At 39.9% G+C, this 13,509-nt stretch overlaps 1 protein-coding gene across 6 annotated transcripts in view; it reads left to right on the top strand.

Annotated features, from left to right (window-relative positions):
* cep170ba (centrosomal protein 170Ba) overlaps positions 1 to 13,509 on the top strand; it is a 26,892-nt gene that overhangs the window by 2,135 nt on the left and 11,248 nt on the right. For 5 of the 6 annotated variants that reach the window (XM_014011805.1, XM_014011820.1, XM_014011812.1 and 2 more), the window contains exons 2-10: positions 147 to 284; positions 2,173 to 2,262; positions 3,198 to 3,276; positions 3,830 to 3,888; positions 4,475 to 4,631; positions 7,971 to 8,099; positions 10,408 to 10,896; positions 11,980 to 12,857; positions 13,019 to 13,171. In XM_014011805.1, coding sequence (XP_013867259.1) covers positions 180 to 284; positions 2,173 to 2,262; positions 3,198 to 3,276; positions 3,830 to 3,888; positions 4,475 to 4,631; positions 7,971 to 8,099; positions 10,408 to 10,896; positions 11,980 to 12,857; positions 13,019 to 13,171 — 2,139 coding nt within the window. In that variant the 5' untranslated portion in view covers positions 147 to 179. The remainder of the gene's footprint in view (positions 1 to 146; positions 285 to 2,172; positions 2,263 to 3,197; positions 3,277 to 3,829; positions 3,889 to 4,474; positions 4,632 to 7,970; positions 8,100 to 10,407; positions 10,897 to 11,979; positions 12,858 to 13,018; positions 13,172 to 13,509) is intronic. The other variant, XM_014011828.1, reaches the window with a different exon arrangement.

Genomic DNA, 13,509 nt, shown 5'->3' with positions numbered 1-13,509 from the left:
AACCAAACGAGATGGTTTGGCCAGAAACAAAACCTGGGAGAGAGGACAACTTCCTGTCGCTAACATTTAAGCTAAAGTTTTAAAAACTGGATTTTAATTGACCATAAAATCTATTCTGAACATTTTCCATTTGTCTGTTTCTCCAGGATGCTAAGAGGATCCTGACACGTGGCCCCGACATGAGCGTGACATCATGGTTCCTGGTCAGCAGCTCGGGCACACGCCACAGGCTGCCACGGGAGATGATCTTCGTGGGCCGGGATGATTGCGAGCTGATGCTTCAGGTGTGTGGCTGCCTTGACGTTTGGGCCCTCAGCTGTGAAACATGTCCCTGACGTGTCCCTCTTCTCTGGTCATGTCCTAACAGAGCTGGTTAGAGTGTGTAACCTGGAGACCGCCTCCTCTCACACAGCTGACTCTGACAGTCTTTTAAGTGATCACGCATGACGGCTCAGTGGTTAGCACTGTTGCCTCACAGCAAGAAGGTCCTGGGTTTAATCCCCGATTTGGACCTTTTGGTCTTTCTGTGTTTTTCTTGTGCTTGTGTGGGTCTTCTCTGGGCTCTCCGTTTGCCTCCCACAGTCCAGAAACATTCATGTTAGGCTGCCTTCAGGCCCAGGCCTCCCTTGCAAATCAGATCTGTGATCTCAGTGGGATTTGCCTGGTTAAATAAAGGTGAAATAATAATAAAAAAAAAAGTCCCCTAGAATTCATTTACAGCATGCTGCCRTGTTGCTTTTCTTGTGCTGCCTGCTGTAAACACAATGTCTTTGTGGTCTTTACATAATAATTTCCATCTCATTTTGTCCTCGCTGTATTTAGACCAGTTAAAGAGGAATGCTGCCTCTGAGGCTGTTGTTTATGCTGTTATTTTGTGTGTTAGGTCCAGATATGCCCTTCTAACCACAGATGGTGCTTATAGTGAGACGTTGTTCCCATCCACATTAAGGCGTTGTTGCATTTAAGAGAAACCTCAGCTCCTTCCACTCTAAACYGGTGCATGTTTTACCACTGAAACTCATTTGAAACATGTTCAGTTTCTGGAGCAAATAGTTTGAAATCTGTTCTGTTTTTTGTGACTACTTCAGTACGTTTTACAGAAACATGAGAATCCTGTTGAGCGTGRAAAGCAGAGTTACTTTAAACAGGACGATTCAGGGCCTTTGTCTTAGATGTTTGGACTTTCCATGACAACTGATGTCTGATCTGAATCTTCATCAGCACCGACTGGACCCAAAGCATTTTGTGTCTACTTTGTGTTTAAGTCTTTCAGATAACGGGATCAAAGTAAAGCTAAGGTCATCAAACCCAAATATCTTTTTGTTCCATAGTTAAACTAATCAAGGAGGTAATTGAAAAGTTTGCACATGTGGGCAAAAATACAAAGTATCCCAACACTTTTAATCCCAGAGGAATGTCCAGTGGTTTATGACAAGCCTATAAATGTTCTGCTGGAGAACAGGGTTTATTTAGCTAATGGATTTTGTCGTTCAGTCAGTGTTTGTGATTTATGTGACAGAGGCCCGGGGGGCTAATGAGCAGCAAAGGGGCTGTCAGTCTGTATCAGTGGATTCATATAAATTAAGAGGCATGTCTTTGCCCTGGTAAGTGGCAGGTATGCACTCAAAAACTTGACCGTTTTAGAGCAGTTTTATGAATTTAAAAAAAACAATTATTCATTTGCAAACAACTGCCTGTATGATCTCTGTGAGCTTGAGCTTCAAATTCAAACCATTGAATCCAAGAAATTATAAGTATTACGAGGTTCCTTTTTAAAACATAAATAACAATAATTAGCAAAAAAAATTAAATGAAGATGGAGAGAGTGTGGAACTCAAAATGTTGACGCTACATAAAAAGTTATGTGTTGTGTTTCTGAGCTCACTCGGTGTATTTTTAAATGATGAAATAGTTTTAACTTTCATCCTTTTTTTCCTTGTGATACGAGATTTCTTCTAAAATCCACATTCTTTGTAACTATGTCACAACACAATAAAAGAACAATTGGCTTTCTCATTTTCGATATACGATATGTGGTTCTACTTTCATTTCTGCTTTTGTTGAAATTCTACGCTTTCTCTGAAGAATTTTAAACAAACTTGTAATTAATAAATAGTGTCCTAAAAATGATCTATAGCAAATATATTCAGCTGCTTTGCTTTGGTTTCGCAGTCTCGCAGTGTGGACAAACAGCATGCTGTGATCAACTATGATGCAAACACTGATGAGCACATGGTGAAGGACCTGGGCAGCTTGAACGGGGTGAGTTGGTTTGTTTTTATCAGCTACCTGCTTCAGTTTGGATGAGAGGAAAAAAAAGGCTCATGTCAATAATTCCTGCAGCAGAAAGCGTGTCTCTGTTTGCCAGAGACATGTTAAAGGAACTGGGACAATCCTCAGACTGGGGTTTCCTGGTTACCAGGACCCTTTTTCTTTTGTTTCCAGTCTTTGTATGTCGGTCTGTGGCCTTCTCCTTTTACAGCCATGCTGCCACTTCGCTGCACCATTATCCTACTAAAACATCCAAAGTTGAGCAGGGGGGAGAAGCTGCTCATTGTTCTCACTGAACGTGTCTTTTGGCTCTGGTAACCGCACTAATCGGAGCAGAACGGTGCAGACATGCAACTGAAATCCATCCACAGATTCAGTGAATCTCTGCAGACAAGATCTGCTCTTTGTTCAGCGTTTTTCTCAGAATTTGATAAACGATGACACTGAAACTACTCCCACCAGTTGGAGATAAAAAGGCACAAGCACTGTGACTTTATTTATTTCCACCCATGATGCAACTATCATTACATCATGCACGGACTGCAATTATGTTCATTTGCACAAAACATTCTCCTTCTGAAAGAATGTTTACTTTGTTTTTTTTTTCCACTTCTAATCTGTAGYTCCAGTTGAGTCAAGAGTTTAACACTTATTTTATCTTAACGTGCACGTCATATTTTATATTTTCTTATTTAAAAGCCTTTACACTTTGTTTTTTTTATTCCTTGTTCACGCTGAATGTTCTGCACCTCAACAACACGTCTGATTCCTTAAAAATACTTTGTCGATAAATCAAATTCTGATAATCCCAGTAGTGCTTTAATGTACTTGTGGATTRACCTTCGGTGGGGAAAGGGGCCAGTTAAGCACCTGTAGTATCAGGGTTGGCACAAATCTTATTTTATCATATTAATTCTGTTTTGCAGACATTTGTGAATGACCTCAGGATCCCGGACCAGACGTACATCACCCTAAAGCTGTCGGATGTCGTTCGCTTTGGTTATGATATCCTTTTTTTTTTTTTTTAAATCTCTCATAAGACTTTTTCCCTTGCTGGCTTTTTTGTGGCTGTATCATGTTTTAGTTGCACACAGTTTATGGCAGTTTTAGTTGAGGATTAGCAGCACGTGCATTTTTGTTACATTTTCCTCTTCTCAGTCCTGATCCTAATCCTGTGTGATTATTATTATTATTATTATTATTTTTCAGTCAGGAGTTGCAGATTATGACCGACTGTTAAACACAAAAGCTGCTCCAGCACCCTTTGACCCTCGGAGTAGAAAAAAACCATGAATGGTGAAATGCAGTTTAGATAACAGGATGAAAAAAAACATGTTTAGAAGTATTTGTTTGATCTGCACCGGGGGAAAAACATACTTTAGTTTTTATTATTTGGTTCTGAAGCTGTGAAACTTTAAAATCAGCGTAAACACTCAAAATAAACATACATAAGCAACAGGTTTTCTGTATTAWAGCTGTTCCTGAACTTGAACTGTTTTACTAAATTGTAAGTTGTGTTTCACAATTAGAGATTTGAGGGCTTTAACTCCTTGTGTACATGCACATGTTTATATCCTTGAGAAGAGTCAACACAAAGTCCCAGAGGAAGCTCTGAAAGTAAGTTCTTCTCACATCCTGTCCCTGTTTCTTTCTTTTGAATCGTCTGGCAGAACATTCATCCCTGCTTAAATGATTAGTTTTTATTTTGAAACATCACGGTGTTACTTCATTAAAAATTATTTCGCAATCATATTTTTATAACATTTTACATTTCCACTGCAATTTTTTTTTATCAGTGTCTAAAAATGTATATTTTTAAGTACAGTTGGCTGTGCATTTACAAGAAGTAATTAAAGGAACAACAAAAAGCTTTGAAATGTTTTTTTATAAAAACAGCTGCTGGTTAATTGGCTTTGTTGTAATAGACTAAACAACGTGCAAACCTTTCTGTTTTTGCAGGAAATGTAATTGTGTGTTGACAGTAGTTAATTAGCTGTGTTCTTTTGAGGGGAAAAAACTAAATATTTTAAACATTAAACATATTAATTTTTGTTTGAACTGCTCCGTCATCCGTTAAACATTATTCTTCAGTAAAAAAAAAAAAAAAAAGAAGCTGCTTCATTTGTATGAAAACGGTTCCATCAGTGCTGATTGTTGGTGGGAGGTTTTTCACATCCTGCTTCCCTCCTGTCTCTCTTTGCAGCATGAGAAGTACACCAGCCAGTTGCAGCTCAGTGTAAAATCCTTGGAGGCCAAGTTGAAGGAAAAACAGCATTTCCAGACCCTGGAGAAGGGCAAAGATGCCATTTCTAGTGCTAAACAGCAGGACAAGGCTGAGCGAAGGGCTCAGTCACTGGCAGGTAAAGACCCCGTCCACAAACGACAGAAGGACAGCAGTGGGTTTCATAGTCTTTCTGCTTGATGGGAACAGTTCTAACTAAAGCAGATTTGAATATCCTGTTCACACACAAGAGGAAGTCGGAGAGTTTCCACTTTAGCTACAGATCCTCCGGATAGAGACCTTCCCTGGTGTGGGATTAGGACGGCCTGTGAATAGAGAGGCTCAAGTGACAATCCTGTGTCGGTAAAGAAATTGATCTTGACATCCACGGTTGGCAGGATGAGTGTTCATGAGTAAGGGCTAAAAGGGTGAAGAGTTGAGGACAAGCAGCCTTATCTCTGTCAGACAGAGTGACTGCTGACAAAAGGTGGGGTTTTGCACTCATATTTTCAGTCTCCTCTACTCTTTGCTTCTAAATATACAGAGGAAGTCGTGCTTTACGTCGCAGGCAACAGTGTAACAGTCGGGAAACTGTCATTGCAGCAGAAGCACTTTGTGAATGAGACTCATTCACACTGACCAAACTACTGCAGCTGCTGTTGATTTYAGCAGCTGGGCGCTTTCGGCTCCATAATTGGTCCCTTTGAGTTTAGTGGGAAAACTACGAGCAGTGCTTAAAATAGGACATTTCCAGCCGTAGCCCCCATGTTCCTCTGCATGCATTCACTGAACCTCAGCAGAATTTGTGAGCCTGTAGCCAGCATGGTGACCTGAAACACCAGTCGTTGCAAAACTCTTTGAACAGCTTCACCAAAGCCATGTTTGCTGATCTTTTGTGCAGTTGCAGTCAAAGCAGCCACACACTGCACTGTTTTGGAGCTAGTTCACAATGGCGATATCTAAACTAACCTTCAGAGTCTAGCTAAGCGTCGTGACACAACAAGATAAGGGTGGTATTTCACTGTGTGCCTGAGAAAATAAAGCTAGAGTTACAGCAGCAACCCACACAGTGTGTCGTGGGTTAGGTGTTGTGGAAAGGTGCATATGTCAACAACACTGTTTTTCTCTGAGCCTTTTTCCTTTAAAATCACTACTGACTTTATGAAAATGCAGTTTTTTGACCAGATATCTTGATTTTCTTCCCTTACAGTGGATTTGATGTGTTTAATATGAGGATAATGAGTTACAACAACATTTAATTTCCCTTTGGGATTAATTATTTTTTAATTGAATTACAATCCCAATTTCAATTAATTTGGGATGCTGAATTAAACATAAATAAAAACAGATTATGATGATTTGCAAATCATTTTTTAACTTATATTCAGTTTAATATGCTACAAAGACAAGATATTTAATAGTCAAGCTTCATAAAAGCTTTAGTTTTTTTTTGTAAATATTCAGTCGTTTTGAATTTGATGCCTGCAACATGTTTTGAAAAAGCTGGGACAGGAGTGACAAGACTGGGAAAGTTGAGATTTGCTTAAAAACAGCTGTTTGAAGCATTCCACAGGTGAATTGGAAACAGGTGGGTGTCATGATTGGGTRTAWAGGGAGCCTCCTCGAAAGGCTCAGTCATTCACGAGCAAGGATGGAGTGAGSTTTGTCACTTTGTGACAGCCCAACAGTTTAAAAGCGTTTGTCAACTGCAAGGAATTTAGTGATTTCATCATCTCCAGTCCATAATATCAAAAGATTCAGATAATCTGGACCTATATTTGCAAAACATTAATAAAATTAAGGGATGCACGATATATCGGCATTGATATCGGTATCGGTTGATATTGGTCATTTTTTTTGAATATCGTATCGGTCTGATGTGTAAAACTGGGCCGATATTAACGTCCGATATTGATTTCCCACATTTTAGCTTTGTGTTTCTGTTTTGGGAGGGGAGATGTTTGGTTGAGCGGCATCTGTTTGATCATGAYAGTGATGTTGATGCTGCACAGCCAGGAATAACTGAAGTAGAGCCATGTCAGAGGTCTGGTTGTTTACTTACAGTATCAAAAAAMGATCCAAGTGTGTTTGTGYGTATATGTATAATATAATTTGTRTTTGTGTAATATAGGTAAATATCGGTTATCGGCCATAACAGCAATAATTATATYGGATATTGATATCGGCTGAAATATTCATATCGATGCATTCGTAATAAAATTTATCAATTTGAACATTAWATTTCTTGTCTATGTAGTGTCTTCAKTTGATTTTGTTTATGTTTTACACAACATCTCAACTTCATTGGAATTGGAGTTGTAAACAGCTTGTCCCATTTTTTTTAATCTTCTGTTTAATTCCACACACTTTATGCAGTTGCTTTCTTAAAAACGTTAAAAGAGCAACTGCATATTTTGGGGGTTTGCGCCTCTTTTCTCTCACAGATGTACAGGATGTGGAGGGAATCCAGTCCTCCAGCTGTCTGCGTGTCRGACACTTCGGCTGTAATGTGTTTGAGTTGGTCAGGCCAGGAGTTCCTCAGTGTTTAGAGAAGGATCATAAAATTTATCACTCAGCTTTGACCAGATGTGGCACATTTGCACTGTCGCAATTTAAATTTCCTGATGCTTAATGCGTGGGTTTTTTTTATGTAATTTCTCATGGAATCAACTCACACAAAGATATATTATCTTGAATTTAGTTTTTATTTTTGTATTATAATAATGTTTCTATAATGTTTAAACCATTTTTGCCTTATTTTTGTATATTCATTCATTTGGTTGTTTTAATATTCATAACTCAGCACTGGACACATTATTATGCTCACTCATGTTTTCTTTAGCTAAAAGCAGAGGATTGAGTAAGTGGAAAAGAATTGTTACCATGCGTCTCCTCGTCTCCTGCCACTGTGTTTATGTCTTATTTTGTGTGTCCAAGGCAACAGTGGTAAATTGCTGCTGATGCTCAGACTTTGTGTAGCCACTTTAAACTCTAAAGAGCTTGTTTGTCTCATCTATCAGGGCAAAAAGTAGCTCTTGGATTATCTGATTAGTCCATGATAGGCTTTCTAGCATGTGTGTACCAGCATGTACAGTCTGACTAAACACCAAAGTAGGATAARTCTTCACTCTCGTGGCTGCAGCATTTAAAAGAATAAATAGTGTCAATGTCTACAAGAAGATTCTAGTTATAGTTTATCTTACATATTGCATTGTTTTTTGTTATGAAGATTAGGATTAACTAAATTGTCTCATGAGGAGGATTATTTATTAAACTTTTCTGTGTATCATAATAAAAACGTATAGTACGTATCTTCAGTATGATACATTCGTTAGTTTATGTATCACAAAAACAGAAAAAAATAGCTTTTTATGTGTAAACCATAAAAACATCTTTTAATAATGTTATTAAAATAGATTGGAAAATAAATCGCTCTGTTTGAATATACTTTGTGTTTGTTTTTGGTATTCTCTGCTAGCTTCCACAGATRCTCCCATATCCAGGCCTACTCCTTTGTATGGCCAACCATCCTGGTGGGGGGAGGATGAGGACCAGGCCAACACAAACCAAAACAGCGGAGGAAAAATGCCAGAACAGGAGACGCCAGGTCAGAGAATACGTCAACCCCTGAACTTATTTGTGTTTAGATTTATCTTAAAAACAACATCTTCTCTAGTTCAAGTGTATGAGTGTTCCCAAGTCTGTGAATTAGATCCTAATTTGTAAWGACAGGTTTTTTATGACCCTGTTACCTGGTGGTCACTGGGAGATGGATGGTTTTAAGCTTTGGGCAGGTCTCTGGCTGCCAGTTGTGAAGTGTTTGCCAGGCCACTGGGCAGTGCCTGTCTGCCTCGTGATGGATTATGACCCTTTAAGCTTCTGAAGGGGGGAGGAAGGGTCATTGTTCCCTTTGCATTACCCAGACTGAAACAGATTATTACCGCTTAGCTCCCCTGCTGTGAGCTGAGCTTCTAAATTGAAATTTGGCCACATCRAACCGGCAACTGAAGAGCAACGGGTTGGTTTGTTTTCTCAGCTGAACAGCTGGATCCTTCATGTTATTTCTGGTGTAATGTTTAACACTAACACAGCACATGTATGTTTGAGTCACCTGGCTCCTATCAAAGGAGACATATCGTGCCTTTAAATCCTTCTTTTTCACATCAATCACTTGKGGTCTATATAAAGTGGAACTGCAATGCTTTGGTCTTAATTCCTTCTTATTGTAATAGCTGGTAGTTTACACTTAAACATCTTGTTCCCCCTGCTGAGCGACGAAAAATTGCGCAGCTTCCGTCTGTTCTCCTGCTGCTATTCCCCCGGTGACAGCCGCCGTGTACATTGCCCCTAGTCAGAACTCTGCGATGTGGACGTTGCTGCTCGGAGCGTGTGATTGGTTAGAATTTCGTGGATGTGTTTGTTATTGAAGAGCAAGCAGCGGTCCAGCTCCTCCGTGTTGCTGCAGCGCTGAAGAGCTGGACCGCTCCAGGACTGGACTCAGAGCAGATCTTCCTTCCTGGTTATTTTGTTTAAAAGGATTTTATTTTTGTTTGAAGCCTGTTATTAAAAGAAAAGCAGCTGGTTTGATCGTGTTGAACGTGAGCATGCAGCTGATTTTCGCTCCTCCTTTTTTTCCCATCACCACCACAAAAAAAAAGGTATTTCCATAGTGGACTTTTCACCTAACATAACGCTGATGGTTGAGTGGGAAAAAAAAACATAATATCCAGTCATCATTTTTGTTGTTGTTGTTTTCCTACTTATATGAGCTGTGTGAGGGCAGAGGGAGGATTTATGTTAATTTATGGCCCGCCGCAACTTCAGCCCGTTTATACTCTGTGAGGAAATAGACGTCAGATTTTTTTTGTCACTCTGCAGGGGGATCAAGACGTGCGACTCAAAATATAAAACAAGCTTAACTCCACAAGCCCCTCTTTCACCCACCTCTGTTCTGAGATGTGTTTGAGAACAGCTCATTTTGGTGCTGTCTCTTAAAAGAGGCAATATTATGTGTTTCTCGGGCATATATTTAACTTCTATACCATAATAAAATAATTATGTCACCTTCAGTTCTTAAAATGTTTATATGTTTAAATAGAAAATAAACCTGACTTCTGATCATATCTGTTTCTAAACACCTTGAAATTGGCCACTGTCTCTTTAAGAACCTCCTTCCGCTTCTGTCTCATCCATTTCAGCACTGGGCAGGTGGGTGGGTGTGCTCTCTGATGAGGAAGCTCAGCTTGGAGACACAGCCCAGAGGAGGAGCTGGTCCCAAAAGGTGGTTCTAGTCCCAACCGGTCGTTTTTGCTCCCCTGCCTGGCTGCCTCAGGACACTACAGGATTTCTCAAACATGCATGAATGAGTCAAAGCAAGACTCTGGGCATGTTTTTGATGAGAGAATAACAGTATAACATGATATAAAACTCAAAAAAGTTGATTTTTACATGATATAGCCCCTTTAAATGCAAATGAGGCACTTCACATCCTGCCCCCCTCCAGGTCTCATGGCACAGAAACATTTTTTTTACAAATTAATTAAAAGTAGGTCAGCAAGGGAAGACTTGTCCATCCAGCCTTACATGTTGGAGCCAGAGTCTGACTCAGCAGGAGGAGAATGAAGACGACGAACCTGCAGAACCACAGATCCACAAAATTTGTTAGACAAAAATTCCATGACTTTGTTGAGCAGTTTCGCAGCAAAAAAAAGGGATGTAATAGTTCAAAAAATATAATAGAAAACAGGTTAAAAATTATGACCTAAACAAAATATAAAAGATATCTACACAGCACCAGGGGAGACTAAATTCAACTTTCATTATGTCCCCTTCAAGGCTTGTTTTTCTACATTAGTGCAGTGAGTGGACTTTGTAAGACCATAATCTTTATATCTCTGTATTTACTGTGTTTTCAGAGTCTCCTAAAGATGCATCTAGATATGAGGTCAATCGCTCTCAGTCAGACAGCCAGGTCAAGTCTATGTTCTCCTTCAGAAGAGAGCCCAGCTACTTTGAGATCCCAACAAAGGAGTTCCAGCAGCGACCCGCCAAGAAACCGGAGTCTCAGGTTCACGAGGTTCCAACAAAGGATACCACTCAGAGCATCCCCCAAACCCCCACACAGCCCGTGGTTCAAAGCCACGCCTCCTTCACYATTGAATTTGATGAATGCACCCCAGGTAAAATGAAGATCAAAGACCACGTGACCAAGTTCGCTTACCGCCAGTCGCACAAACAGCCATCCTCAGAGGCTGCCACCGCACCTACGGAGGTGATGTCGTCAGAGAGTAAGGTAGCTGATTGGCTGGTACAAAGCAATGCAAGTATGATGATGAGGAGGAGGTCCCAGGGTGAAAACCTGCACAACACAAACAGCCACTCATCAGATCAGAAAATAACAAATGGTAAGTTTTTTAAATAAAGCTTTTTTATGTTTAAGAACTAGGGCTGCATGATATCAGTAAAATCTGTGATGTGTGATAACTGTGTAATATTGTGATGACAGTATGACGTGTGATAAATGAACAAATACTTAACTATGTAGTGTTGATGTCATTCTGATCTGGGTTCATAGCAATAAACAATAACTAATATATAATTTCCATTCCAACATGATAGTTTTATAATAAAAAATGCAACTAGACACAGCTGCTGTTTCTTTATGACTAAAACATCTCCTCATAAAACATTTTCTGATGCTCTAAATATTGAAAAACTCCCCGTACTCTCTTTATTTTTTTTAATAAATAAAAAAAATTCTGAGGGTATCTCAGGTCTATCGATGAAGCCCTCTCAGCTCACTGTATTCATGGGCATCATGTCCTCAGCTAAATAATGTGCAATGGCCTCCTTTATTTTTTTGTACCCCTTCAATGTTTTCTCATAAGGATCTCCACTTGCAAAACTCTGATACACGACATCTGTCTGCTGGACTGCTGTGCTTTGATTTGTCCTAACGTTTGCAGCTCTGGTTTTGCTAACGCTAGCTTTTTGGAAGTCTTTGTACAGGTTTTTATGGTTGCTTTGAATGCGACAGTGGAGATTAGTCGTGTTTCCTCTTGTGGTTGCCACTCGCTTTCAGCATGTCTTACAGAGTATCTGTGTTTGTAGAACATAGTCTTTTGGAACAAAAATATCTCCAAATAAGAGACGTGCTGTTTTGTTCTTTGTCACTAACAGTTGTCTTGCTTGTCATTGCGACTCTCTCCAAGCTTGTTTGCTATCCACCCACGTCTATGTAGTGGGCAGGCATCTAATCTAAAGAGATCCATCCGATTGACCAATCACATGAAGCCCTTCACATATTTTGCCAAATACTTCAATCTTCTGTGTGACTGACAAAACGCATAAATGTAAACATTGAGCATTTATTTCAGTTTACAGTTATTTGTGATATGCTGTTATTGCGTTGACAATAAAATTTTGATATACTGTATTGCTTTAAGTTGAAATGGTGTAATATTATATTATTGTTCTTCTGTCATCAGCAAACCGCAGTGAGAACAGTTCTTACAGTGATTCAGGTCAACCTGCCGTCAACAGAAACGACGTCCTCCAATCAGAACCTCAGAATTTGGTTCATGTTTCGCCAAAGACTTCAAGAACATCYTCAGAATTGCAGGAGCTTTCGTCTAACTCTCCATCACAATCCCTTTCCAGTCACGGCAAGTCTGAGCTGCAACAAACCTTTGTCATTGAGTTTTTTGAAGATAATTCAAGAAAGAGGCACTCCCAGTCTTTCACCAATCCCACCGCCTCGCCTGAGCCTGCAGGGCTTCGACACCAGCAGGAGAAAGCAAACAAGACCTCCAGTCCAACTACATCTTCCTCCGCCACCCCACCAACCCAACGATACACTATTCCTCTAAAGGACTCGGATTCCACAGGGTTTCAAAGAGCTGGCTCTCTAAGAAGGGAAAAAACAGAAGACCGAATCAGCACCGGCTTCTCCTCCCGCTCTTCTTCATCGTCTGCATCTGTAAGACCCTTTAGCAGTGTCGGTCGGAAATCCAAGCTGGCAAAAGACTTTGCCGCTGAACGTCTCAGATGGGAGAAATCTTCTTCCAGCTTGGAGAAAAGTGCTTTCASTTCCCCTAAAGTAACTCAAAGGAGGGCAGATGTGATCTTTCAGTCTGATCAGACCTCCACAAGCCCTCCTCCTCCTGATGGACATCACCGACAGAAGACTTCCTCCCCAGTCAACCAGCCTGTTCCTCTGAAGTCCCCTGCCATGCCCACTCAGAATGATGAATTCAGAAGCCCCAGAAAAGAGGAGGAGGACAACCTGAGTGATACGGGGACGTACACCATTGAAGGAGATGTTCAAGATAAAGAGGTGGAAGAGGCGAGAAGCAAGATTGACCAGGCAAGACTCTCCGTCTAATTTATTTCATTCACTTGCTAAAAATGAGACTAAAAATCACAGCATGTTGAGTAAAATCTATAGCTTATAGATTTACTGTTCACAGCTTCCACTGACATTCCACTTCATTCACTTAAATACCTGCAATGTTTTGTTCCTGACAGGTGTTTGGTGTTGTTGAGAGTCCAGAACCAATGAACCAGAGTGATGCAGAAACTTCATCAGCATTTAGACCTGTTATTAATCAGGGCAGGGAGGAGAATAGGCAGAGTAGCTGTGGGGAGGTGATGCCCACTCCAGAGCAGGGACATAGACAGGTAAAGGTAATCTCCTTTGCTCAGGGTGAGATTAACAAATAGAAAATCATTTTAACACTAACTGATGGCTTTTAGTGGTTGTTTTTAAAGTCGGCGTGTGTAACTGTGTTGATTTGGCTTCTTGATCTTCACTCATGTTATTTGGTGTCTGTTTTATTTGGTTTTGGTGTTTTATTGTTTGGGTTTTCTAATTAACCAAATTTTAAAGGGATCCAGGGTTAGTTGTAACATTATTATTTGATAAACATTTATTTTAACTGTAAATTAAAGACTGTAAAAATACTGTGGGATGTTTAGTTTTTATAATTTTTAAAATATATTTTAACATGGACAGAGCC

This window comes from Austrofundulus limnaeus, unplaced genomic scaffold, assembly GCF_001266775.1.
Source record: "Austrofundulus limnaeus strain Quisiro unplaced genomic scaffold, Austrofundulus_limnaeus-1.0 Scaffold2, whole genome shotgun sequence".
Taxonomy (NCBI): Eukaryota; Metazoa; Chordata; class Actinopteri; order Cyprinodontiformes; family Rivulidae; genus Austrofundulus; species Austrofundulus limnaeus.
Note: the sequence above shows the minus strand (reverse complement) of the source record. Positions and strands in the feature narration are given on the sequence as shown.